Genomic DNA, 27,574 nt, shown 5'->3' with positions numbered 1-27,574 from the left:
ATGATTGGGCATTCACCTCCCTTAGGTGAAAGAGAATTCCAGAGATTCTCAACCTTCTAAAACTTGTACAAACTAGTTTAAAATGAATTAACTCTTATTTTGCACCCATGTCATGTAATTCATGGCTTGCCCTCCTGTGGGAACATCAAAATCAATCTCTACCAATTTATGCACAAGAAATACCTAGATCCCTCTTTGATCATGTGACCTTGTCCTTCCCTGCAGTAAACTCCATTTTTGTCAGGTTTTTGCTCAATCAGTATATTTAATCTATAAATATACTGATGCAGAATTTGAATGTCCTCATAGCATGCCTTTTTACCTAATTGTGTATCATCAGAAAACTTGGAAACCTTTCGGAAGAGGTACAGTCGATGTTCTGGGCCGAGACCCTTCGTCAGGAGATCTCTTCTTAGAGATGTCGCCTGGCCTGCTGCATTCACCAGCAACTTTTATGTATGTTGCTTGAAATGCCAGCATCTGCAGATTTCCTCATGTTTGCATTGGAAACCTTTCGTTTTGTTCCCTTCAGGTCATTAATGTAAACAATTGAAAGCCAACTGATCCATGGAGTAAACCATTAGTTACATTACTCCTGATTGAAAAGGACTCATTTATTCCAGTACAACACAGAAAATGCTGGAGGATCTCAGCAGGACAGGCTATGGAAATGAATGAACAGTCTCTTCAGGACTGGAAAGGAAGGGGGAAGAGGCCAGAATAAAAAGGTGGGAGGAGAGGAAGGACGAGTAGATAGGTGGTGGTAGGTGAAGCAGGTGGCTCGGAAAGTTAAAGGGCTGGAGGGGCTGATGGGAGAGGTACGTTTATTTCAGTTCCATTCTTCAATCCATGCCAATGCATTTCCTCCAAAGCCCTGCACATTTAATTTATTCAGTAGCCTCTTGTGGGCAACTTAAGTGCCTTTAGGTAATCTAAATGCACAATATCTGCAGGTTCCCTTATCACATCTTCCTGTCATATCCTCAGAATTCAAGCAAGTTTGTCTCAAATTTACCTTTGGCAACACACAAAATGATGGAGGAACGCAGCAAGCCGAGCATCGTCTACGGATAGGAATAAATAGTTGATGTTTCAGTCTGAAACCTACATCAGGAATTTAACTAACACACATCAAAGTTGCTGGTGAACGCAGCAGGCCAGGCAGCATCTCTAGGAAGAGGTACAGTCGACGTTTCAGGCCGAGACCCTTCGTCAGGAATTTAACTATTTTGATCACTTTGGACTCAAATGGAATTTGTTCTAATTTTGCTTTTTGTAAAAAGAAATGTAAAATTTGTTTTTCGGGTGAATGATGCTTATGTGATATTATGTGCCTGTGATGCTGCCGCAAATTTTCCATTCACTTGTATTTGTGTATGACGATAAATTGACTTTCATAAAGCCATTTTGATTTGTATTCAATTTTCCTAAATTGCTATATTTCTACTTTAATTTATTGACTTTTTCCTTACCAAAAAACTTGGTTTAGATATAGGAAGGGCTAAATTTGTACAGTGGGGCTGCCAGAAAAGCTTATTGTACTGAAACTGGATTAAAACATGTACCCTGAATGGGATGCTTACTAGGCTGTTGTGGGAATTAGCAGAGTCCTTATCTGTCATTTTCCAAGTAGCTATAGAGTTGGATGATGCCTGAATAGAAGATTGTGAGTGTCACATTCTTGTTAAAAAGAGGGTAAGGATAAACACAGTAACTGTAAACCAGTAATACTTGTGTTGGAGAAGGTGTAGACAGAATTGAGTATAGAATTAAAACTTGATGATAAGAAAAATTAGGTAGATTTATTAAGGCAACATGTGTTAGAGGAGAAACTTTTGGAATAAGCTAAGGTTAGTTGTATATGTTCCAATGCAGCTGATATAGGAAAATAAAATGCTCCAAAGCACTTATAAATGTGCCCAAGATTGTAGAGGCTGCACATAGATGGGAAAACTAGCTGACAAGAGTCAGTAGTAATGAAGCATTGTTTCTGAAACTAAAACTAAAACAAGGATCACAACTTTTGCTAGTGATTTGGATGGACTTGGCTTTGTGAAACTAAAACTAATGAGCAGAAATTTACTCACAACTTTCATGAAATGACTTTCATATTTATTGTAAGCTACATTTTTTATCTATGTTCTATCATTTTGGATTCTCTCTACATGTAGTCTTTCAATTTGAATATTTTTGATTATCCATTTAGAACGTGGGTGTTGCTGGCAAGGCTCATTCATTGTCCATTCTCGATTGCCTAGCTACTAACTTCAAATGTTGCTGTCTTTCATGTGAAGTTATTTTGAAAGTGCTGTGGAGAGAGACTTACAGGATTTAGTCTCTGACAATGGTGGACTGCCAGTGTTTTCCAGATCAGGCCTGTGTGTGACTTTGTGAGCTGTTACATAGTGCTGTTCCTATATGCCTGCCGGGTGTTGGAGATTATGGCTTTCGAAAATGCTATTGTAGTAAACTAGAAGCTTTTTTTAAAATGGTACAGTTATTAATCAATCAAGTGGGAGGCTTTGTCCTGAATATTGATAATTTCTTTTAGTTGTTTGAACTTAATTGATCTAGGCAAGTGTTCACTATTCAGTCTTACCTGACTTGTGCATTTTAAATGGTGGTAAGGCTTAGGGTGATTGATAGATGAGTCATTTGTCATGAAGTATCTAGATTATGATCTGTAGTAATCATAGTATACACATGGTGAGTTTAGTTTAGTCTGAGTCTATAGTGACCTTAAGGATGTTGATATTCAGAGAATTTTAGATAGTAATGCCATTGATTGTCCAGAGTAGATGGATGGCATTTATTGAAGATTGTGATTGTTTGACATATTTGTGACAAGAAATGTTACTTGTCTTTTGCTGGATCCTGTTGCAAGCAGGCATGGGTTGTTTTTATTTACTGAGGACTTGCAAGTGAATTGTTCTGAAGTCTCCATTTCCAACCTTTTGATGAAAGTCTCTGATGAAGCAGAAGATGGTTGCATCCACTGCCTTTTTGGTTGTCAAGTGACATTCTAGAGGTGTGATAATTGATTTCTAACCTCAACCATCTTATTGTAAGGTATCACTTCAACCAATTAAATTTTTTTTGATACCTGTGGATTTAAGTTTTATCACTGTTATTTGATGTCACACTAAGTTACTCTCTGGAATTTAATTATATGACTTGTATTTGGACCAAGGCTATAATCAAATCTACATCTGAGTTCTGGTTAAACCTAGCTCTCATTCTCTGGATAAACTGCATCATAAAATGTATTGTTCTTTCCATGCAATTTGTCATGAAAGTTATATTAGAGACGAGACTGCAGATGATGAGAGTCTGGAACAAGACAAAAGTTCTGGAGGAACTCAGCAGGTCAGGCAGGGAAATGAACAGTCAACATTTGAGCTGAGACCCTTAATCATAACTGAAAAGAAAGAGGGCAAAAGTTAGAACAAAAAGAAATGGGGCATGGGGACGAGCACAAGCTGGCAGATGATGGGTGAATCCGGGCAAGAGGAGGAAAATGGGTAGGTGGAGGGAGGAATGGGAATGATGTGACGGGAGGAAGTCAAAGCACTGAAGAATATGGAATCTGATAGAAGACAGTAGACCATGGAGTTAAGGGGAGGTGGGGAACCAGAGGGATGAAGGTGTGGATGATGGATAAGACGCAAGAGGAAAGGGAAGGGGCTAATGGGGCCAGAGGGATACGGAGAAAATAAAAGTAGGGTGGAACAGGAGAGTAGTTATTAAGAGTAGTAGATATCAATGTTGATACCAGCAGGTTTGAGACTACCAAGATGGGATTCTTCTAATCTGCATCTAGCCTCAACTTGTCAGTAAAGAGAGGTCACGAACAGACTTGGGAATAGGAAGTGGAATTGACATAGCTGGCCACTGGCAGATACTGGCTGTTAATGTGAGTGGAGACATATAGTTACTGACATTTGTCATATTTTGATTCCATATCAGCTGCCATATTAGGGAGTACGTTAAAGATGGTAAGCTGTTCCCACCAGAAACTACTGGTTGTTCCCTATTTTCATTTCCTTAAGTGCACAATTTAGTATTTGTAATATACTGGACTAGGAAGGTCCCAATTCTTTGTCATGATGCTCACTGTCTAGATTTATATGTAAGGGATGGAGAAGTAAGTTATCCATTCCCTACCATGAGGAAGGAAAAGCTAATGGGGATTACTTTGTGTTGACATAAGTTGTGCCTGATACTTGTAATCAATACAATAATCATAATGTACAAATTTAATACAACTACAGGTCATTTTGAGACTTTAATTTGCAACTATGTCCCATTTTTTAAAAAATTAGCATTACTGTATTGCATTTTGTGCAATTGTCACACCATTGACTAAACATTTTGGTTACCCCATTATAAGAAGGATGGGGAGGTTATGGAGAGTACAGAAGAGGTTTACTGGGTGCCTTCATTTAGAAAGTATGGGTTACAAGGAGAAAATAGAGGAATATGTTCCCATCCGTAGGCAGAATTAGGTTAATTAGGTCAGCACAACATAGTGGGAAAAAAGGCCTGTTCCTGTGTTGTACTGTTCTAAGTTCTTTTACTCAGTTATCATATTTGAAATTATTCTTAAGTTTCACAGTTGTCAGAAACAGATGGCAAATATTTTTATGCTAGAGTTTTGTTTTCAATTTGGGTCACTGTTTTCATTGAAGGGTAATTCTTTTCACTTTAAAACAATGATCTGCTTTTATTTCCTTTACTTCAAGAATAAAAAGATTGTTAGAAACATTTCTAATGATTCCCCAAGCTGAAGTTAATTTTTTTAATAATACAAGACTATTATGAATCCCATGCAAAATGCTTGTTTTGTCTGCAGTTATGTCAATCCATTTCTGTAGTGTGCCTGATGTCCTCTAGATCTATATGAAGGTTATCAAGCTATTTTATCCAATTAAGAAAAAAAAACACTGCTGTTGCTATAAATAATGAGCATGTTAGAGGGCAAAATAACCATAGTCGCTATTTACTATTGAATAATTGCATGTTAAATATTATGTTGATATTAGTAATTTTACAAATAGATGTCTTTCACATTTATTTACAGAATATGGTTATTACTAATAGGGCAAGCATTTATTGTCAGTCTGTAATTGACCTTGAAGTTGGTGAACTGCTACTTTAAGCCAATGCAATCAGCATTAAGCAAGTACTTCCATAGTGCTGCTGGATATGAGATACAGCATGTAATACTGAACATACAAAGGAATAGTAAAATTAAAGTTGTTTTATATTCCTTGCATTTGTGTTAATTGTGGTATTTATGGTACTCTAGTAAATGCAACCTAAACTATAATGTTAGAATATTCAGGTAAGAGAGTATTTATGTCGAGATAAAGTATCTTACTTTTGCTATTGAATAGACAATGATTCAGCTCAATAAGGGCACAGTTGAATAACAAATTTGACAGGTTTAAAATGTTTTAAAGTCAAACAGATTTTAAGATTGACTGTGGTGGCTGATCAAACGGTAAGCTAATTCAACAGTGATACTTATCTGGAGTTCTGTTACTGGCTACATATTCAGTGTGGGTGGACCAACTGCATGCCAGGAGCTAGAATGCTGGGAAGTATGTTGCACAAGCTTTTCAATTAAAAGCAAAAAACCAGTTCTCACTGTTAATGTTGCTAAACTTGTTCTGTAGCTTCTTGGAATATATTCAGAATCAGTTGTTAGTCACCTGTTTGAAAGTATATAGCAGAATTTAGCTTATGGCATCTTAGAAACGAGCACAGAATTATCAGATGTCCGATTGATCATTAGAAATCACATTTGTTTAACTGAAGCCACATGTAGAAACTATAAAACTTCAAGTTTACCAGCAGTTGGTCTAATTTAGATGTGAGATTTGGGTATTTTAGAGTCCCTATACAGAATAAGACCTGGCCATAAATGGTTCCAAGCAGAGGGGAAACATAGATTTTTTTTAAAAAATTGATCACAGAGAAAGTCACAAAACTAAAATTGATAAGGATTAGATTGAAATCTCACATAGCTGATGTCAAACTTGGCACAAATGGATGATCATCTCAACCTTTGAATGTTACCTTAAACTCAGCTTGCTTCAACTACAATATGCTCAAGATTAGCAACGATTGCAGCATTCAGTCCCAATCACAGCTAAAAGAAAACATGCCTCCACCTATAAAGGCTCAAATAATTAACATACTATCTCTGCCACACAGTATCCAGAGTTTGATTGCCCCTCCATGATATTCAGAGCTGTTACTTACATTGACGCTAAACCATTACTGCAAGACTTTCCATTAACTACATCAATGTAACAGCTGTACTTTAGCTGCTGGAGTTCACAGGCTTTCTGGTGAAAGCCTGTGGCTTGTGTGATAAGGAAGCTATAAACCCTCATCTCTGCATCATCCACTAAGAAAATGTTTGACAGCTATCTGTCACCAGTGTTCTGTGGCTCCATTTAAACCATTACCCGAGGTCTTTTATTTAAAAACTCAAAGCATCCACCATCTGGATATACATTTCACTGTTTGGAAGAACAACTGCAGGTGACATATGGCAATACCATCACCAAGGTGCACGTCATTGTGACTGCGCTTAAATATTTGTTCATCTTAAGCAGCTAATAATGAGTGAATTTCTATTTTAAAATAGCTATATCAGTGACTGCAGTAGTTTTAAGTGGATCACTACACCAAGAGTAACAAGGGACGGACAAGCACATTCTAGTAATAAAACCAACTTTGTACAAGTTTTTTTAGATTAAGTACTGAACTGAAAACTACAAATTATTTTTAACAAAGCATGTGTATATACTGTAATTTTTGTTCATTGATTTAATTCTGATTTGCACTCATTTAAAAGGCTGTGGTAGGGGATTAGGGTCCATTTGAGTTATCTTTGGCATCAGAGACAGTGTAGTGCCGTGCTATGTTTTATCTTTCAGCTTTCATTTGCGCAAAATGGCATCCATTCCTTGTGAAATGAATTTACTGATTTCTGGATATGTAGCTTCCTTACTTTCTAATGTTGAATATGTTGTAAAAAAAAATCACTCCCTACTTGTACATAGTTTTCTCATTTTGCTTGTTCTTTCTTTCCTCTCTTCTGTAAGTGTATACCTTAGATATTATGTGGAGATTTGTGGCATATATGACTATGATATATATGTACAATATCTCAAATACATCTTATGGAAATGTTTGATGAACTTCAATAAAAAATTACAAAAAAATAAAATGTCAGTTTCAAAGATGAAGGGAACTCTTCATCATCCTTTTTATGTCTTTATCAAAGTATACAGATTACTATCTGATATTCAGGAGAATACATAGTGGTGTAGGGTGGATTACGGGATGCCTAATAGAAGAACTAATTCAGAACGTATCTATTGATTAATGCCAAATGTTCATCCTCTTGAACTAAACATTGTACCAAAATTAGGTACATGTACACTGTCTTCAGGTATGAGTTATAAAAATCTAACTATGGAATTCTAATTTTATAAGATTTCATTGAAGGTGGGGGGGGTGCTGAACAGCTAATTCATTGGCTGAACTAAATGTCTGAAAATGGTTGATCTGTTCCATCAGAACATCATGGGGGGTGTAGAAATGGCATAAGTACTTTCCTGTGTGGCATGCTACAAATATATAGGAAGATAATGAGTAGCTTTCCATGTGTATTAAATGTTGTAGTACAAAGTGGGAGGGGAGCAGCCGGGGTAGCATCATGAATAAAAGCCAGTTTATATATTCAATAATATAGGACAAAAGAATTGAGTTCAGGATTATAGTATGAGAAAAAACATTTTATTATATACATTTTGTTTGTGCAGATACTGAGACACCATCAGTTCAAGACATTACCAGCTACATTAGTTAAAGTCCCGGCTGAAGTCCAAAACCAGGTCCCTTGGGTGGTTCTAACAATGAAGTTAAACCTCCAGCTGGCTCACAAGAAAATCGCCCACTCCTAAAAAGGGAAAAAGATAATGAAGCATTTTGTGTAAATACCACAGAGAAAAATGTTTTTCCAAACCATGCACCATTCTTCAGAATGTGCTTGTATTCAGCACTACCTGGTATAGACACTCAATACGGAGCCCTCTTAAAGCTTAAGTGTGAAAAGGGATTTTTTTTCTGAACATCTCTAACTGCATGCTTTAAAGTACAGATCTGCTAGACAAAATTTAACAGTCACGTGACAGCAGGTATCTAAACGATTGGTCAAAGTACTAAACATCTAGAAGGATGTGAAGAGAATTCCCAGAGGAGCTCAGAGACAGCAAATATTTGGTGGCTAGAACTTTTGTTAGTTATAATATGGGTAATTGAGTTGGAGAACAAATTTACAATAAGTAGAGAATGGGAGCCCAGATGGAAGGACTTTGGAATCATCAAGCCTAGAAGTACCAAAAATCTGTAAGAATTTAAGCAGTGCTACAATTGAGTAACATTAATGAGATGGAGCTGAGCAGTCTTTAATCAAGAAATGATTAAAGTCATGGTAGCCTCTAGCCAGGTTCTTCCTCTTGGAGCCCAGAGAACAGTTTGTGGTTTAGTGTTAAGACACAGCTTTCCATTATTTAGGTAGAAATTTCTGTTGATCCAGTGATGGATGTCAAATAAGCAGCTTCAAAAGAACTCCATTCAAATTGAGAATTGAATATGCATGCCAGAGCTGGGTGAGATAGTGTTCCTGTGAAACACTTTTTGGATGAAGCTGCTGAGAGACCAGAAAGTACCAAAGATTGTACCAAGGATACTGTGTTGTACCGTGGCCGATGTGAGGAGAACTCTGTGCAGGGTCAACTCACAGAAGGCTGCTGGACCAGACAATATTCCTGGCAGAGTGCTTAGAGGATGTGCAGACCAGCTAGCTGAGATTCTCACTGACATCTTCAACATCTCCCTGAGCAGCGCCGTCGTTCCTATGTGCTTCACGGCCACCACCATTGTCCCTGTGCCGAAGAAGTCCTCAGTGTCCTGCCTCAACGACTACCGTCCCGTCGCACTCATCCATCATGAAGTGTTTCGAGAGGCTAGTTATGAGGCACTAGTTATGCTGTCCCCCTCACTGGGCCCCTGCAGTTTGCGTACTGTCCCAACCATTCAACAGACGACGCCATTGCCATCACCCTCCACCTGGCCCTAACCCACCTTGACAAAAAAGACATGTATGTTTGAATGCTGTTCATAGACTTAAGTTCAGCATTCAACACTATCATTCCTCAAAAACTGATTGAAAAGCTGAGCCTACTGGGCTTGTACACCAACCTCTGCAACTAGATCCTAGACTTCCTGACTGGGAGACCTCAGTCAGTCCAGATTGGAAATAGCATCTCCAATACCATCACACTGAGCACGGAGGCCCCCCCCAGGGCTGTGTGCTCAGTCCACGGCTGTTCACTCTGCTGACCCACGACTGTGCTGCAACACACAGCTCGAACCACATCATCAAGTTCACTGATGACACAACTGTGGTGGGTCTCATCAATAAGAATGATGAATCAGCATACAGAGAGGAAATGCAGCAGCTAATGGACTGGTGTAGAGCCAACAACCTGTCTCTGAATGTGAACAAAACAAAAGAGATGGTTGTTGAATTCAGGAGGACACGGAACAACCACTCTTCGCTGAACATCGACTCCTCCATTGAGATCGTTAAAGAGAACCAAATTTCTTGGTATTCACCTGACAGAGAATCTCACTTGGTCCCTCAACACCAGCTCCATAGCAAAGAAGGCCCAGCAGCATCTCTACTTTCTGCGAAGGCTGAGAAAAGTCCATCTCCCCCATCCTCACCACATTCTACAGAGGTTGTATTGAGAGCATCCTGAGTAGCTGCATCACTGCCTGGGTCGGAAATTACACCATCTCGGATCGCAAGACCCTGCAGCGGATAGTGAGGTCAGCTGAGATCATCACTGGGGTCTCTCTTCCCACCATTATAGACATATACACCACATGCTGCATCCGTAAAGCAAACAGCATTATGAAGGACCCCACACACACCTCATACGAACTCTTCTCCATCCTGCCATCTGGCAAAAGGCACTGAAGTATTTGGGCTCTCACGACCAGACTATGTAACAGTTTCTTCCCCCAAGTCATCAGACTCCTCAGTACCCAGAGCCTGGACTGACACCAACCTACTGCCCTCTACTGTGCCTATTGTCTTGTTTATTATTTATTGTAATGCCTGCACTGTTTTGTGCAGTTTATGCAGTCCTGGGTAGGTCTGTAGTCTAGTGTAGTTTTGTGTTGTTATTTTATGTAGTTCAGTGTCGTTTTTGTATTGTCCATGTAGCACCAGGGTCCTGAAAAACGTCATCTCATTTTTACTGTGTACTGTACCAGCAGTTATGGTCGAAATGACAATAAAAGTGACTTGAAGTACCAAGTGTTAGATGTTGAGTCACTCCAGCTGTAGTAGTGCAAAATATAAAACGAGGGAAAGAGTCCACTACAGATGCTTCTTGTAGAGATTGGACAAATAATAGTGAATATTTGTGGGTGGAATATCTAGTGGCACGATGTGGGAAAGGTGTTGAATTCTGTAATCAATCATGTCACCAAATCGTAACGGACATCTTTAATATCCCTTTGCAACAGACCATTGTTCCTGCAGGCTTCAAGGTAGCCACCATCATTCTGGTGCCCAAGAGAGAGCGAGACAATAACTGGCCTAAACGATTACCACCAGTGGCACTGACCTCAACAATCATGAAGTGCTTTGAGCGGCTGATAATGTATTATATAAAATCCCACCTTCAAGCTACAATGGACCCTTTCCAGGTTGCTTACCACTCAAACCAGTGCACTGATGATGCCATAGCCTTGATCCTCCACTCGTTACTGCCCCACCTGGAAAACAATGCTTCATACGCCAGGTTGTTGTTCGACTTAAGCTCAGTGTTTAACATGATCAGCCTTTAGGGACTGGAGGCTAAATAGTCCTTGTTGGGACTCAACACCTCTCTCTGTAAATGGATCTTGGACTTCTCGATGGAAAGACCCCAGTCAGTCTGAGTTGGCAGCAGCATTTCAAGCTCCATCATGCTGATCACTGGTGTCTCCTCCCCCTGGGCTATGTGCTTAAGCCTGCTGCTGTTCACACTGCTGACTCATGACAGCATTGCCAGATCCAGCTCAAACCGCATTAAGTTCACTGATGATACAACAGTGTTTGGCCTCATCAACAACAATGATAAGTTGGCATACAAGGAGGAGGTAGAGAGGCTTGTCAAGAGGTATGAGAACAACAACCCAAGTCTCAACAAGGACAAAAGATGACTGTGGACTTCAGGAAGACACAGGTTGAGTGCACTCCATTGCATATCAATGGCTCTGCTGTGGAGAGAGTGAAGAGCACAAAGTTCCTTAGTGCACAAGTAATGGACGATCTAACCTGGACCCACAACACCATCACATTAGTCAAGAAGGTACAGTAGTATCTACACTTTTTGAGGAGGTTAATGTATGTAAAGCTCTCCATTATAACAACTATCTACAGGAGCACTATTAGGTCCAGTTTGGTTGCCTCATGCATGGTCTGGAAGCTATAAGATATTGGACCACAAGACCCTACAGACGATAGTAAAACAGCTGAGAGTCTCCCTCCCCATAATTGTGACACTTATATACGAAGGGCCAGAAGCATTGTTGAGGATCCCTACCACTCATCCCACAATCTCTTTGACCCACTACCATCAGGGTGGAGGTAGAGGACTAGGACTACCAGACTGGGTAACAGCTTCTTCCCTCACGCTGAGAGACTAATAAAGTCCTGCCACCAGCAAGGTCTCAACACTAGGACAGTGAGCTGTTTACCGATGCTGTGCACTACATGCACTTTGAATTACATTTTATTAACATATTTGTCGTTATACATGTTTTGTGGGTGTACCATGGTCTGGAGAAATATTTCATTTGGTTGTATACATGTACAGTCAGATGACAATAAACTTCAAACTTAAGTTTAAAAAAAAATTACAGCTTTTCAGTTTTATGGCAGGAACAAAGTCAGATTCAAACATGAAACTTCAGTAAGGTTGAAAATGAAGAACTGGTGGGACTTGAAGAGAATGTTGATAGTAGATTTAATGGGAAAATAGCTGGAACTTTTGAGAAACCTTATAACAATGGAGTTAGAAATTACAGAAATTTGGAAATTTGAGGAAGCAGATGATGGAAACTGAACGAAGGAAGTGGCATATAAGGAATGAAGATGCTAGTGCAAGAAAGAAATAGGATGAAAGGAGAGAAGAACTAACACAGCTACATTGGCGTTGTTTTAATGACATGCTAATCCATAAATCTCTCCGTTTTTGATAAGTGCAAGAGGAGCAAGGTTTAAGATCAATGGAGATGAGAACCTAGACATTATATTTGTGTGCCCTTATACATCAAGATAGCTTTAAAAGGCTACATATTGACAACTATAATTTACGAAGGGTGGGTATAATTAATTCTGTCAATGAAGACTTCTACCTCTTTGTAAATGAGATTGATATGCACAACTTGTATCCATTTCTTTATATTGAATCTTGCACTTTGTGCCATTTTTCTGTTTCTCTATACTATTTTTGTTGAATTTATTATATGCTGTGTGCTCAAACATATGCTTTACTTACCTTCAACTTAAGTTGTTTGTATTTGAGCACACTGTAAGAGCTTTTAATTCATTTCTTTAAAAGGGCAGATTGTTACTAGCGCAGTACGCAACCTTTACTAGTACCCACAAGGAAAGTTTCTGCTTTAGATTCTAGTCTACATTTCACTTACTTTCCAGCAACCTTGTATTTAACACTGGCTGGTAGCTTCTGACTGAGCTATTTTGGCTAACCAATGGCATTCAATTGAGTCCAGGAATTAAAACATCCAGACCTTGAAATAACATTTTGACCCACCCAAAAATGTGCTGATTTCAAACTAGACTTTTGTTTCAAGTCTGACCTATCAAGGTGGATTAAGAAAGAAAAAAAACTGGAATCCACTATAGTCTAAACCTTATTCCTAAACAAGGAGCGAATACAGAAATTGGCAGTGCAAAGGGACTTGCGAGTCGTAGTGTAGGATTTGCTGAAGGTTAACTTGCAAGTTGAATCAGTAGATAGGAAGGCAAATGCAATGAAATGCATTTCCAGAGGACTAGAATATAAACACACAGATGTAATGCTGAAGCTGTATAAGGCACTGGGTCAGACTGCATTTGGAGTATTGCGAGGTTTTGGGCCCCCATTTCGATGAAAGGATGTGCTGGCATTGGAGAGGGTCTAGAGAGGTTTATGAGAATGAATCTGGAAATTAAAGGCTTAGTGTATGAGAAGTGTTTAATGGCTCTGGGTCTGTATGTGCTGGATTTCAGAAGGGGGAGGGGGGATCTCATTGAAACCTACCAAGTATTGAAAGCGCATGATAGAGTGGCTGTGTAGAATGTCTCGGACAAGAGGGCACAGCCTTAGAATAAAAAGATATTCTATTAAGAGATGCAGAGGGATTTCTTTAGCCAGTAGGTGGTGAATCTGTGGAATTTATTACCAAAGATGGCCGTGGAGGCCGAGCCACTGAGTATGTTTAAACTGAAGATGAACAGATTCTCGATTAGTAGGAATAACAAAGGCCAAGGGGAGAAGGCATGAGAATGGGGTTGAAGGGAGGAAAATAAACCAGCCATGATTGAATGTCAGAGTAAACTTGATGGGCCAAATTGTCTAATTCTGCCCCTATGTCTTATGGTCTAAGATCATAAATCCATCTGTGATGCACATGAAAGCCACGATCTTGTTTGCTGATGCTAAAACACAGGTTCTTAAAGGGACTAGTCTAACTAAAATTATAAGGGGAAACAAGCACAGAGGTTCATATGAAGTGTTTTAATAAATAATGCACAATAACAATCTTCCAAATGTAAGTAGCTTTTAAATATTGCATTTTACTACATAACTTAACATTCTATTTACCTTGGGCCAGGTTTGGGAATCTTGCCTGCCTTTAATTCATCAATTATTTCCTCCATGTCTTTTGGTGTTAAGTCCTCCTATAATGCAAATTATTAAGATCACTAAATACCATTAGTTATATTTAATATATAAATATAAATTATACACTATTGTTAGAGGAAATACGTGGTATTAAAGCTGAAAATGAGAAACTACATAGCATTAGATGAAAATAATACAAGAGAACTACTGGATGCTCAAGGGATTATATTCTGAGAAGCAAGTAAAGAACAGTCAAGTGTTTGTGCAATCTTTCGAGAAGCTTGTTGTAATTTAGTTATAAATTATTACTATGTTGGTTAATATTAGTTAGAAAGCTAGGGCGTTCAAGCCCCACTGCAAAGACTTATATCCAGAACCTCAGCTGGACGCATCCATCTCAAATTCTGTTAAATCAAGGTGTCATCAATTTGGAAGTCAGCTTTTGTGTCTTGACTTTCATGTAGCCAACAAGTAGAATTAATGACAATGGCTGATGGACATAATTTTTATTTCATTAAAGCAATGTCTTAAATGAATACTTAATCTGGATTTACTCAGCATTGTTTTTCCGAGAATTTGAGTATAGGAACAATGACATCTTGAAATATGATGTTAAGGTTTAGATATATTAGCAGGCTTAAAAGCAGATAAATCACCACAACCTGATGTGATATCACTTATGCCAGTGATTGAAACCTGATTTTTTCTAAAATGCATCCGAGGCTGCTATGGGAGGCAAGGGAGAAAATTGCTAGGGCCTTGCAATAGATCTTTAAATTTTCACTGCTTACAGTTGAGCTACAGGATGACTGGAAGGCCACAAATGTGGTGAATTTATTCAAGAAAACCAATAGAGATAACCCAGATAATTACTGATTTATGTGTTTAGGGAAATTATTGGGGGGGGGGTGGGGAAGGAACCGAAGAACAGGATTACTCTACAGTTTAAAAGCAGGGATTTCAGTTGGTTAACAGCACCTAATTAGCGGGAGATTCTGTATGATCAATTTGAAATGAATTTTTGGAAGAGGTAATAATTATGTTGCTGAGGGCATTGCAGTTAATGTAGCTAACACTGATTTCAGTAAGGTCTATGACAAGGCCACGTGTGAGATGGATCAAAAGACTAGCCTATAGGATTCAAGGCAACTTCATAAATTGGACTACAAATTGGCTTGATGATAGGACTAAGACAGTGATATTGGAAGGATATTTTATATTGAAAATCTGAGCATTGGTGTACCACAAGGTTCAGTGAGAGATGATCAATGCTGTTAATGATTTGGTATGAATATTGGACTTTAATAATCTTAGGTTTACTTTGAAATGTTTGCTCTTGTGGTTCTAAGGGAGGCACTTACTTCCTGCCTTTAACATCTGATTTGTATTTGTACAATCTGAATAATATGCATGGTCTTCATTTTTATCATCACATGAATATCTAAAATGGTGAAAGATGTGTAATACTTACATAATAATTGTCATTAATTTGCACCATTGGTGCATTCACACATGCGCCTAGACACTCCACTTCTGTGATGGTGAAAAGCTTATCAGATGTTGTTTCTCCAACTGCAATACCTAAAAACAAAATTAAATTTCCTAATTTTGCATCAAAACCATTTGAATTGAGATGGTCAGAACCAATTTTGAATAGCTTTTTCAAAAATAGTAAAAAACAGAGCTTGTTTAAGAATATGTTAATCTTTCATTGTTAAACAAGTTGAGGCACTTGCTATTGAATTAAACTTCAAAACTAATCATTAAAGACCTGTTCATTTTCAGATAGAAAATTGAAACTTGTTATGTTTAAAATGCATTGTTTTATGCTGAGACTGGTTAATACCTGTTATTAACCAAAAATATTATAACTTGCACTGTTTCAAAAATGACAGCAACTAGAAATTTATATAAGGAAAGTTACTGCTACTTTTTTTAAAGGCAAAACTGCCAATTCAGTGGTGGGGAGGGAATAAAGTAGAGCTGAAATGGGGATGGAATTTGGTAGAAATGGGAAGCTTGGTCATTGACTCCAGGATTCTGCTACAAATTGCAAAAATGTAAAGAATTGTAGGATACTATTTATAGCCTAGAACTGATTAACCTGATTATCATTCTTCAGCTACCGTCATGAGTTATAGTTAATCACTTGCAAGAAATGCAATTTACTTCCACAGCTGTTCACATTCTGACTAGAGAGCATGAATGCCTTTGATTTGAACCATGACTGCCTTGGGATACCATTTTCAGCTGGGGTAATGATGGTCTTATTGTCTCTCATTAGAAAGACTAGAAAGGAGAAAAAGTGATAATTCAGTAGTAGGATGACAGGAAAAAGAAGGGGAAGCAAATGTTACAAGTATTTGGGGGAGGGACAATTGTTTCAATTGTTTGCAAGCTAGTGGAAATCATTAGTCAAATGGGATCATTTATTTAAAAGGAAAAAGAAAGCAGATAATGAAAAATCTGTACAGATAATTAATTAGACCATTGTTGGAATGGCAAACTTTTGGTACAGGACTACTGACAAGCCATAATTATGAGAAAAATTGATGAAAAATAGAAATTTCATTAGCCTGTGGAAGTAAATAATGACTTCATGATTAGTACTGAGTAAATAATCTCCTCTAGGAAGCATACAGGTGCATTTGCAAAGGTCTGGTGAACATCAGGTACTGATCATGTCTAAGATATTAAAAGCACCAGCAATAAGACATGGGATTTTTGGATCAAAATCTGCAATAATTCAATCGTTACAAAACATCAGTATAGTCTCACATAGCACCAAGACCTATGCAACACAATTGATTCAAGAGTTTGAGGCTTTAAGTGCTATGTTTATCAGGCTCAATACTAGTCACTCAAAACTCTCCTGTCTCTACATTTCAGATCAAAACTTTTAATCAAGCTAGTTAAATAATAACGTTACATAAAGATTACAACATTAATTCCACTTACTGAAATGATGTCATTATCCTTTTTTTTATGGAAAGCAGAGTGAATAAGTGTTTAAGATTAGTCTTGCCTTGAAGCATTTATTTCACTCAGTAGGAAGCTAAGTTTACACCTTCATTTATACACACAATTTACTTCACAAACCATGCTTAAGCTATCAACTTCTCAATTTAATTTGGACTAAATTGATTCTTCTACCTCTATATTTATTGGTTGATGCTTGCTGATTAAAGTCGCAGATGAAATCTGATGTTGCAAAATGTGATGTGTTCTATTTTGGTAGGGAGAATGAAAGGGAGACCACAATTCTAAAGAAAAGGTGCAAGAACCAAAAAAAACACTATCTAGTTTGTTTTGAAGCAGCAAGACAGATAGAGACATTTTGTCAAAATACATACTACTACAAAGGCAGTTTTTCCCCACTAAATTTTTAATAAATAATGCTGTTGTTTAATTTTCATTTCAGATTACCATCTTACTATTTAGTCCAGGACATGAATGCACAATAAAATGAAATGTAAATTCTACGAGATAAATACAAGTTAATATAGGAGTGCTGGAAAAAGTCCATTTTATCACAAATTTATAATCCTAACCTTCAAATGAAACATAGTTGAGCTTTGTTTGGCATTATCTTAATGCTAAACCAACTATCTAGCCAATCTAAAATACATGATGAGGGAACTAATCCTCAGAAGTGGCATTATTACAGATCCAAGTTCCACTCAAAACTTAAATAATTGAGTCCAGAGTTGCATATTGTTAGATATGCTTTCTTCAAGTTGTGATATTACAATAAGATGCCATTTCTTTGTTTAGCTAGATATAATTCTTTTGGAATTCTGTGAACAGATTTCTTTACCAGTACATCTCCTACAACTGAGATAACTAAAACAGAATTTGGTATTTGTGCAAATTAGTTGTGTCTATATTTAAGTAACTTTAAATGTATATATTGTTTAGGTCTTTTGATTTATTCTGCAAAGATGAAAATAGTATGTAGGCAATGTTTTCTTAATAAGTAAAGATTTACAAAAAAAACAACTTTAAATGGTGCAGTCGACATTTCAGGCCGAGACCCTTCGTCAGGACTAACTGAAGGAAGAGTGAGTAAGGGATTTGAAAGTTGGAGGGGGAGGGGGAGATCCAAAATGATAGGAAAAGACAGGAGGGGGAGGGATAGAGCCAAGAGCTGGACAGGCAAAAGGGGATACGAGAGGATCATGGGACAGGAGGTCCGGGAAGAAAGACAAGGAGCGAGGGGGGGGACGACCCAGAGGGTGGGCAAGAGGTATATTCAGAGGGACAGAGGGAGAAAAAGGAGAGTGAGAGAAAGAATGTGTGCATAAAAATAAGTAACAGATGGGGTACGAGGGGGAGGGGGAGGTGGGGCCTTAGCGGAAGTTAGAGAAGTCGATGTTCATGCCATCAGGTTGGAGGCTACCCAGACGGAATATAAGGTGTTGTTCCTCCAACCTGAGTGTGGCTTCATCTTTACAGTAGAGGAGGCCGTGGATAGACATGTCAGAATGGGAATGGGATGTGGAATTAAAATGTGTGGCCACTGGGAGATCCTGCTTTCTCTAGCGGACAGAGCGTAGATGTTCAGCAAAGCGGTCTCCCAGTCTGCGTCGGGTCTCGCCAATATATAAAAGGCCACATCGGGAGCACCGGACGCAGTATATCACCCCAGTCGACTCACAGGTGAAGTGTTGCCTCACCTGGAAAGACTGTTTGGGGCCCTGAATGGTGGTAAGGGAGGAAGTGTAAGGGTATGTGTAACACTTGTTCCGCTTACACAGATAAGTACCAGGAGGGAGATCAGTGGGGAGGGATGGGGGGGACGAATGGACAAGGGAGTTGCGTAGGGAGCGATCCCTGCGGAATGCAGAGAGGGGGGGTGAGAGAAAGATGTGCTTAGTGGTGGGATCCCGTTGGAGGTGGCGGAAGTTACGGAGAATAATATGTTGGACCCAGAGGCTGGTGGGGTGGTAGGTGAGGACCAGGGGAACCCTATTCCTAGTGGTCCATTCAAGAATTTGAAAGGATCGTGTAATCAAATCCAGTTTAGAAGCACATCTACCTAAAAACACAATTCTATTCTTTGAGAATTTTTTTTCCTGCTTACCAAGTTTTTCCTTGATGCATTTTACAATGGCGTCAGAGTTTCGCAGCATGCATGGCGTGGTTGTACATATTTGAATGTGGTACTTTCCCACTGGCTTACGATTAAACATGGTGTAAAATGTTGCCACTTCATATACTCTCATTGCAGGCATTTTTAGAATCTCAGCAACCTTAAAGGGAAAGATACAGAAATAAAAGTACAGAAGGTGATTCATAATTTTTTTGGTTCCAAGAATGGACTCTCAGATACAGCATTTCATGTTTGCAACTCCTTGTGGTAAAGCTCAAGTCAGGCTGGTTCTGTAGACTATCAGTTAGTATTTTAGGTCCATGATATTTTTCAGACAAAGATGAGAATGTGGCCTCTTCCACCACAGACTGACTAAATACAAAATGGGAAACCACTCTACAGGATACCTTTAGTTCAGAAACATGACTGACCTTACAGGCATGTTACTGTCCCCATCTCTTTTAGTCCAACAAAACTCAATACAAGCTCCAGGAATACAGTGCTTGATGAAATTTAGCACTCCATTCAACAATTACAGAGAAGCAACAATTTGGATTTCTGACATTTGCCATTCTTTTAATATTAGTTGACTATTTTACATAGCAAATAGTAGGCCAGATGAGCATTCAAGTTTGATCTGCCATTCAATATGATCATAGCTAATGATCCAAAATTTGAATCCTTTCCAGTCTTTTTCCCTTCATTTCTTTAGCCATTTGAACTGTCTGTAGCTTCATTTTCAATATGATTAATGATTTGACCTCAAACTGCCTTCTATAAGTAGAGAATTCCATAGGCTCATTATTTTACATGTAACAGTACAGGAACAGGCTCCTTGGCTCACAATGTCTGTCAAAATGAGTCCAAATTAAGCAAAACCTATTTTCTTGCATATGAACTGTAGTTTTCCATTTCCTGCATGTCCAACTGCCTGCCTAAATATACAGGTTTCCCCCGCCATCCGAAGGTAGAGCGTTCCTATGAAACGGTTCGTAAGCCGAAATGTCGCAAAGTGAAGAAGCAATTACCATTTTTTACAGGTGTCCCCCACTTTTCGAACGTTCGCTTTACGAAACCTCACTGTTATGAAAGACCTACATTAGTACCCTATTTTCGCTTTCAGAAGGTGTTTTCACTGATACAAAAAAAAATTCAGTGCGCGATAAAAGCAGCGTGCCCCGAGCAGCCGCTCTCCCCCGGACTCTCGCCGGCATTGCTTAAACACAAGCCTGTGAACAGCCGTTTGCAAGATGAGTTCTATGGTATCGGAAAAGCCTGAAAGAGCTCGTAAGGGTGTTACACTTACGGTAAAACTAGACATAATTAAGTGTTTCGATCATGGTGAACAAAGTAAGGACAACGTGAGTTTGGCTTGTGGAAGTTGACGAAGATGATGTTGAAGAGGTTTTGGCATTCCATAACCAAGAACTGATAGATGAAAAGCTGATGTAATTGGAAGAAAAAAGGATAACAATCGAAAACCGAATGAGTAATGATAAAGTACGACTTTAATTTTGAAAGGGTACGTCAGTTTCGGGGATATTTGCAGGATGGTTTGAGTCCTTATTAAAGAACTGTGTGATAGAAAAATGCGCGAGGCTCAGCAGTAAAGCAAGCTTGCCACAGCAGACGACGAACCTCGACCTTCGACATCCGAGGCGGGCAGTCATAGGAGAAGATGAGCTGTCTGCTCTAATGGAAACAGGCGACGAGATGACACCCCAGTGTCCCACCACCCCAACCCCCAGGCCACGGACAGATACCGATTCGCGGAGAATGCAGCAGTAGCCGGGAGGCACACAGCACATCTTTAAGAAAAAAGCCGAAATAAACATGCTAATTAATTAGGTGCCGCCGACACGTAATTGTCAGCCCAAATCAGAGACAACGCAATCGGAAATCGGCACTGATCTGGGCCGACAATTACGGGCAGCACCTAATTAATTAGCATGTTTGTTTCGGCTTTTTTCTTAAAGACGTGCTGTGTACCTCCCGGCTACCGCTGGACCCCTGCGTTCTTCGCAGCAATGTATCGTTCAGCGGCCTGGAGGGTGGGGGGGCCACTGCACCACCCAAACTCCAACTCAGTCTAACACACCATCATCAGCGTGCTCGGCGCTGTTCCGATTCCCGTAAGTGATACTACACTGTACATACATTATTTCTACTTTATATCGGCTGTGTATTTTTACGTGTTATTTGGTATGACTTGGCAGCTTCATAACTTAAAGGTTACTGGAGAGCGCTTGCACGTGTTTTTGCCGATGGCACTTGCGTGAGATTTTCGCTCCGGAGAACAGTTCAGTAATGATTGTGGAAAAGTATTTTTACTTTATATAGGCTGTGTATTTATCATATCATTCCTGCTTTTACTGTTATTTTAGGTTTTATGTGTTATTTGGCATGATTTGGTAGGTTATTTTTGGGTCTGCGAACGCTCGCAAAATTTTCCCATATAAATAAATGGTAATTGCTTCTTCGCTTTACAACATTTCGGCTTACGAACCGTTTCATAGGAACGCTCTACCTTCGGATGGCGGGGGGAACCTGTCTATGGGGAAATTTTGTGAGCGTTCGCAGACCCAAAAATAACCTATCAAAAGCAGGAATGATATGATAAATACACAGCCTATATAAAGTAGAAATATTTCTCTACAACGATTGCCTGCACAGATTTCCGTAGCGAAAATCTTACGCAAGCGCTCTTGGCAGAAAAGCTGTTGGCATAAAAGCGCTCTCCTTATCAACATTTATCTTATTCCATAGATCAATCAAGTGTGTTAATATAGGAGATTCTTTCTTTTCCCGTATCCATTTAGATTCCCATTTATATACAAAATCTTCAGGTTTATTTTCTCCTATCTTGTCTAGTTCTATTTTAATCCATGCTGGTTTTTGATCATCGAAAAAAGATGCAATAAATCTAAGTTGATTTGCTTTTTTAGTAATTTTTAAAGTTTGGAAGTTGTAACCCTCCTAACCTAAAATTACATGTCAGTTTTTCCAATGATATTCTTGACATTTTACCTTTCCAAAGAAATTTTCTCACAGATTTATTTAACTCTTGAAAAAATTTCTGTGGCAATTGTATTGGTAATGTTTGAAACAAATACTGTAATCTCGGAAATATATTCATGTTGATAATGAAACACAGAAATCTCTATTAGCAAGGAGACCTTTGTTTCAAAACAGACTTATTCCTTTTACAATGGACAATCAACTTTTATATAATTGGTACCAAAAAGGGATTAAATTTATAGGAGATTGTTTTGAGCGAGGTATATTGATGTCATTTGAACAATTAAAGGATAAATATAAAATATCTAATAATACCTTCTTTTGTTACTTTCAGTTAAGGGCTTACTTAATAGGTAAGCTGGGTCAAACAATGTTTTTGCCAAAAGCTAATGAAATAGAAATTTTAATTCAAAAAGGGAAAATTAAAAGATTTATTTCTTGTATGTATAATTTGATTCAAGAACAGACAATTAAACAGGAACTCATAAGTCAAAGCAAAAATGGGAAACAGATCTGAATATTAATATTGATGAAATAAATTGGTCAAGACTTTGTCTGGACAGTATGACAAATACAATAAATGTTCGACTTAGACTAGTACAATATAATTTCTTACACCAATTATATATTACACCACAAAAAATAAATAGACTAAATTCAAATCTATCTGATAAATGTTTTCGGTGTAATCAAGACATTGGTACTTTTTTACATTCTACTTGGTCTTGTTTTAAAATTCAACCCTTTTGGATAAATTTAAGAGTCTTATTGGAACAAATTACTGGAATTCAACTTCCACCTGTATTATTTCTATTAGGTGATATTGAAGGGATAAAACTGAAACTTAAATTGAATAAATATCAGAAAGAATTTATAAAAATTGCATTGGCAGTAGCTAAGAAGACTACAGCAGTTACTTGGAAATCTGATTCGTATTTAAGTATGGATCGTTGGAATAATGAAATGGCTAGTTCTATTCCACTTGAAAAAATTACTTATAATTTAAGAGATAATTATGTAACATTCTTGAATATTTGGCGCCCTTATTTACAAAAGATAGGATGTCATATTTAAGTGCTCCGACAAAGAATTTGGTTACTTGGGGAAAGTAACGAATAATTATACCAAATTTATTTTGAATCCCATGGAGCGTGTGGAAACCTTCCAATACCCAGGCGGCTCTTTTTTTTTCTCTCTTTCTTTCTTTTAGGTAGGACTATATATATGTGGGGGGGAGAGTTAAGGGGAGGGGGGTGGGTAGGTTTTATCTTTTCATGTATTCTTTTTGAAAATTTAATAAAAATTATATTTTAGAAAAGCGCTCTCCAGTAACCTTTAAACTATGAAGCTGCCAAATCTACCAAATAACACATAAAAATACACAGCCTATATAAAGTAGAAATAATGTATGTACAGTGTAATATCACTTACTGGAATTGGGAAAACAACGCCGAGCACACTGATGATGGTGTGTTCGACTGAGTCGTCGCAGGCTGGGTGGTGTAGTGGCCCCCACCCTCCGGGCTGCCGACCTGATACATTGCCGCGAAGAACGCAGCAGCAGTCGGGAGGCACACAGCACATCTTTAAGAAAAAAGCTGAAATAAACATGCTAATTAATTAGGTGCTGCCCGGCACACAAATGTCGGCCCAGATCAGAGGCGATTGCCAACTGCATCGCCTCTGATCTGGGCCGACAATTACGTGCTAGGCGGCACCTAATTAATTAGCATGTTTATTTCGGCTTTTTTCTTAAAGATGTGCTGTGTGCCTCCCGGTTACCGCTGCGTTCTTCACGAATCGGTACAGTATCTGTCCGGGGCCAGAGTGTTGGGGTGGTGGGACACGGGGGTGTCATCTCATCGTCGATCAGGGCAGGCAGCTCATCTTCTCCTATGACTTCCCACCTCGATGTCGAAGGTCAAGGTTCATCGTCTGCTGTGACCGATGTGGAAGGCTTGCTTGACTGCTGAGCCTCACGCATTTTTCTATCATACAGTTGTTTGTAACCACTCAAACCATCCTGCAAATATCCCCTAAACCTACATACCCTTTCAAGATTAAAGTCATACTTTATCATTGCAGCGAAAATCTCATGCAGTTGCTTCACTTTCTGCATTCGGTTTCGATTGTTATCCTTTCCTCTTCTAATTGCATCAGCTCTTCATCTATCAGTTCTTGGTCATGGGATGCCAAAACCTCTTCAACATCATCTTCCTCAACTTCCACAAGCCAAACTCACTTTGTCCTTGCTTCGTTCACCACGATCAAAACACTTAATTATGTCTAGTTTTATGCTAAGTGTAACACCCTTACTCTTTCAGGCTTTTCCGACACCTTAGAACTCACCCTGCTAACACTGCTCACAGGCACGTGTTAAAGCAATGCCGTTCCGAATCCGGGGGAGAGCGGCTGCTCGGGGCGCGTGCTGCCTTTCTTCGTAACAGTGAAAACACCTTCTGAAAGCGAAAACAGGGTACTAATGTAGGTCTTTAGTAACACTGAGGTTTCGTAAAGCGAACATTCGAAAAGCAGGGGACACCTGTATCTTAAACACCACTATCATGTATGTTTCTACTATCATCCCTGGCAGTACATTCCAGACACTGTTGTTAAAAAAAATATCAACTCCAAACATCTCCTTAAACATCTCTCCTCTTGCCTTAAAGCCATCTCCTCTAGTATTTAACATTTCTACCCTGAGAAAGAGACTCTGGCTATCTACCTTACCTATGACTCTCATTTTCTAATCAGGTCTCCCTTCAGTTTCTGCTCCCAGAGAAAATAAGCCAAATCTATCCAACCTCTCTAATCCAATCAGCAACCTCCTGTGCACCCTCTCCAAAGCCTTCACATCCTTACTGTAATGGGGCAAACAGAACTAAACACAGTATTCCAAATGCAGCCGAAAGTTTTTCTACAACTGCAACATGACTTCCTGATTTTTATACTCTGAAGGCAAGTATGCCATATTTGACATTTCTAGTGGCAGACAGGACTAAGAAAGGTATGACTATGTTAATGGGGCTATATTATAGACCACCCAACAATCTGGGATTTAGAGGAACAAATGTGTACAGAGACTGCAGACTGTTGCAAGAAACACAAGGTTGGGATAGGAAGTGATTTTAACTTTGTGTATTGACTGGGTCTCTCATACTGTAAAAGACAGAGCTTGTCAGGTATGTTCAGAAAAGTTTCCTTAATCAGTTGGCAGAAGTCCCAACAAGAGAGTGTGCAATACTTCATCTCCTATTACAGAATGAGACAGGGCAGGTGACAAGTTTATGTAGGGGAATACTTTGCATCTAGTTATCATAATATTATTAGTTTCAAGGTAATCATGTAAAAGGATAGGTCTGATCCTCTGGTTGAGGTTCTAAATTGGAGAAAGGATCTGACAAGTATGAATTGGGACAGGCTGTTTTCTGACAAAGGTATACTTGGTAAGTGGGATGCCTTTGAGAGTACAAAGCTTGTATGTGCCTGTTAGAACAAAAGGAAAGGATAAATGATTTATAGAACCTTGGTTTTCAAGATAGATTGATGCCCTGTTTAAGAAGAAAAAAGGAGGTGCACAGCAGGTGTAGGCAGGTAGCAACAAATGAGGTAGTTATGGAGTATAATAAATGCAAGAAACCACAAAGAAAGCAGGAGGGTTAAAAAAAGACAGGTTGCTCTAGCAGACACGGTGAAGCAGAATTCTAAGGGCTTCTACTGATAAGTTAACAGCAAAGGGGTTGCAAGGGACAAAATTGGTCGACAAAGATCAGAATGGTAATCTGCATGGAGGCAAAAGAATGAGGAGATCTTAAATGGAATTTTTGCATTTGTATTTACTTGGGAGATGGACACAGAGTCTACAGAAATAAGGCAAAGCAGCAGCAAAGACATGGACTGTATACAGATTACAGAGAAGGAGGTGTTTGCTGTCTTAGGAAAATTAAGGTGGATAAATTCCCAGGGCCTGACAAGGTGTTCCTTTGGGAGGTAAGTGCAGAAATTGCAGGGGCCTAAGCAGAGATATTTAACTCATCCTTGGTAGCAGTTGAGGTACTGGAGGATAGTGGATAGCTAATCTTGTTCTGTTGTTTAAGAAAAGCTCTAAAAATAAATCAGGAAATTAAAGGCGGTGAGCCTGACATCAGTAGAGGGGAAATGATTGATTGGAATGTATTCTAAGGGACTGGATATACATGTATTTAGATAGACAGGGACTGATTAGGGATAGTCAACATGGCTTTGTCCTTGGTAGGTCATGTCTAACCGGGCTTAAGAGTTTTTCAAGAAAGTTATCAGGCAAGTTTAATTTAAGAAAGCAAGGCAGTGGATGTTGTCTACATGGACTTTAGCAAGTCCTTTGACAAGGTTCTGCATGAGAGGTTGGTCAAGAAGGTTCAAGATGAGGTAAGAAATTAGATTAGATAATAGCTTTGGGAGAGAAGCCAGGGTGTGGTAATAGACGGTTGCCTCTATGACTGGAGGCCTGTGAGGGGTATAAATAGGGTAAATACAAGCAGGCTTTTTCAACTGAGGTTAGGTGAAACTACAACTAGTTTTCATGAGTAAGGGTGAAAGGTGAAATGTTTAGGAGGGACACTAGGGGAAACTTCTTCACTCAGAGTGGTGAGTGTGGAACACCACTGCCAGCGCAAGTGGTGGATGTGATTTTGATTTCAACGTTCAAGAAAAGTGGGAGAGGTATGAAGGGCTATTCCTGGGTGTAATTTGATGGGACTAGGCAATTTATATGGTTTGGCATAGACTGGATGGGCTGAAAGGCCTTTTTATATGCTGTAATTTTTTATGACTCAATGACTACATTTAGCACTCTAAACATTTGTCTTGTTACTTTTAGGAAGCTATGGACCTGGATCCCAAAGAATCCTCTATAGTTCAATACTCCTGCGAGTCTCAACATTTACTGTGTACATTCTCCTTAACATTTGATCTCCCAAAATACAACACCTTACATTTCTCAGGACTAAAGTCAACTCAACATTTTTCTGTTCATCTCTACAATTGATCTATATTCTGCTGTATCGTTTGGAAGCGTTCTGGATAATGAAGGAGATTGGCAATTTTTGTTGTTGCCAACATACTAATCAGTCATCTATGTTGCTGTACGAGTTAGTTTTACATTATCACAAATAAATAGTCCAAGCATTGATGACTGCAGAACACCTTTGGTTACAGTCCTCCAGTCAGAATAACATCCTTCCACCACTACAGTTTGTCTTCTTTACCCAAGCCAATTTTGAGTTGATTCCATGCATCTTACTATTCTGGATCAGGTAGAATCTGGAGGGAATGTAGGGAGAATAAAATGGGATTAACCCAATCAGAGTCTTAACAGTTGGTATGGTTCATATAGCATAGAAACAGGCACTTTATTGCAATCAGTGGGCTAAAATCCTTGTTTCTATGTTGTATGAAACTATGATTTTTTTTAATGGAAAGACACCACCCCAAA

The 27,574-nt window shown here is 38.8% G+C and overlaps 1 protein-coding gene across 2 annotated transcripts in view; it reads right to left on the bottom strand.

Moving 5' to 3' along the window:
* Positions 1-7,793: 7,793 nt before the first annotated feature.
* ndufv2 (NADH:ubiquinone oxidoreductase core subunit V2) overlaps positions 7,794-27,574 on the bottom strand; it is a 68,245-nt gene continuing 48,464 nt past the window's right edge. For both annotated transcript variants that reach the window (XM_063059088.1, XM_063059080.1), the window contains 4 exons: positions 19,075-19,243; positions 15,463-15,572; positions 13,971-14,047; positions 7,794-7,978 (listed from right to left, as the gene is read on the bottom strand). In XM_063059088.1, the coding sequence (XP_062915158.1) occupies positions 7,885-7,978; positions 13,971-14,047; positions 15,463-15,572; positions 19,075-19,243 (450 nt within the window). In that variant the 3' untranslated portion in view covers positions 7,794-7,884. The remainder of the gene's footprint in view (positions 7,979-13,970; positions 14,048-15,462; positions 15,573-19,074; positions 19,244-27,574) is intronic.

Source organism: Mobula hypostoma, chromosome 1, assembly GCF_963921235.1.
Source record: "Mobula hypostoma chromosome 1, sMobHyp1.1, whole genome shotgun sequence".
Lineage (NCBI taxonomy): Eukaryota > Metazoa > Chordata > Chondrichthyes > Myliobatiformes > Myliobatidae > Mobula > Mobula hypostoma.
Note: the sequence above shows the minus strand (reverse complement) of the source record. Positions and strands in the feature narration are given on the sequence as shown.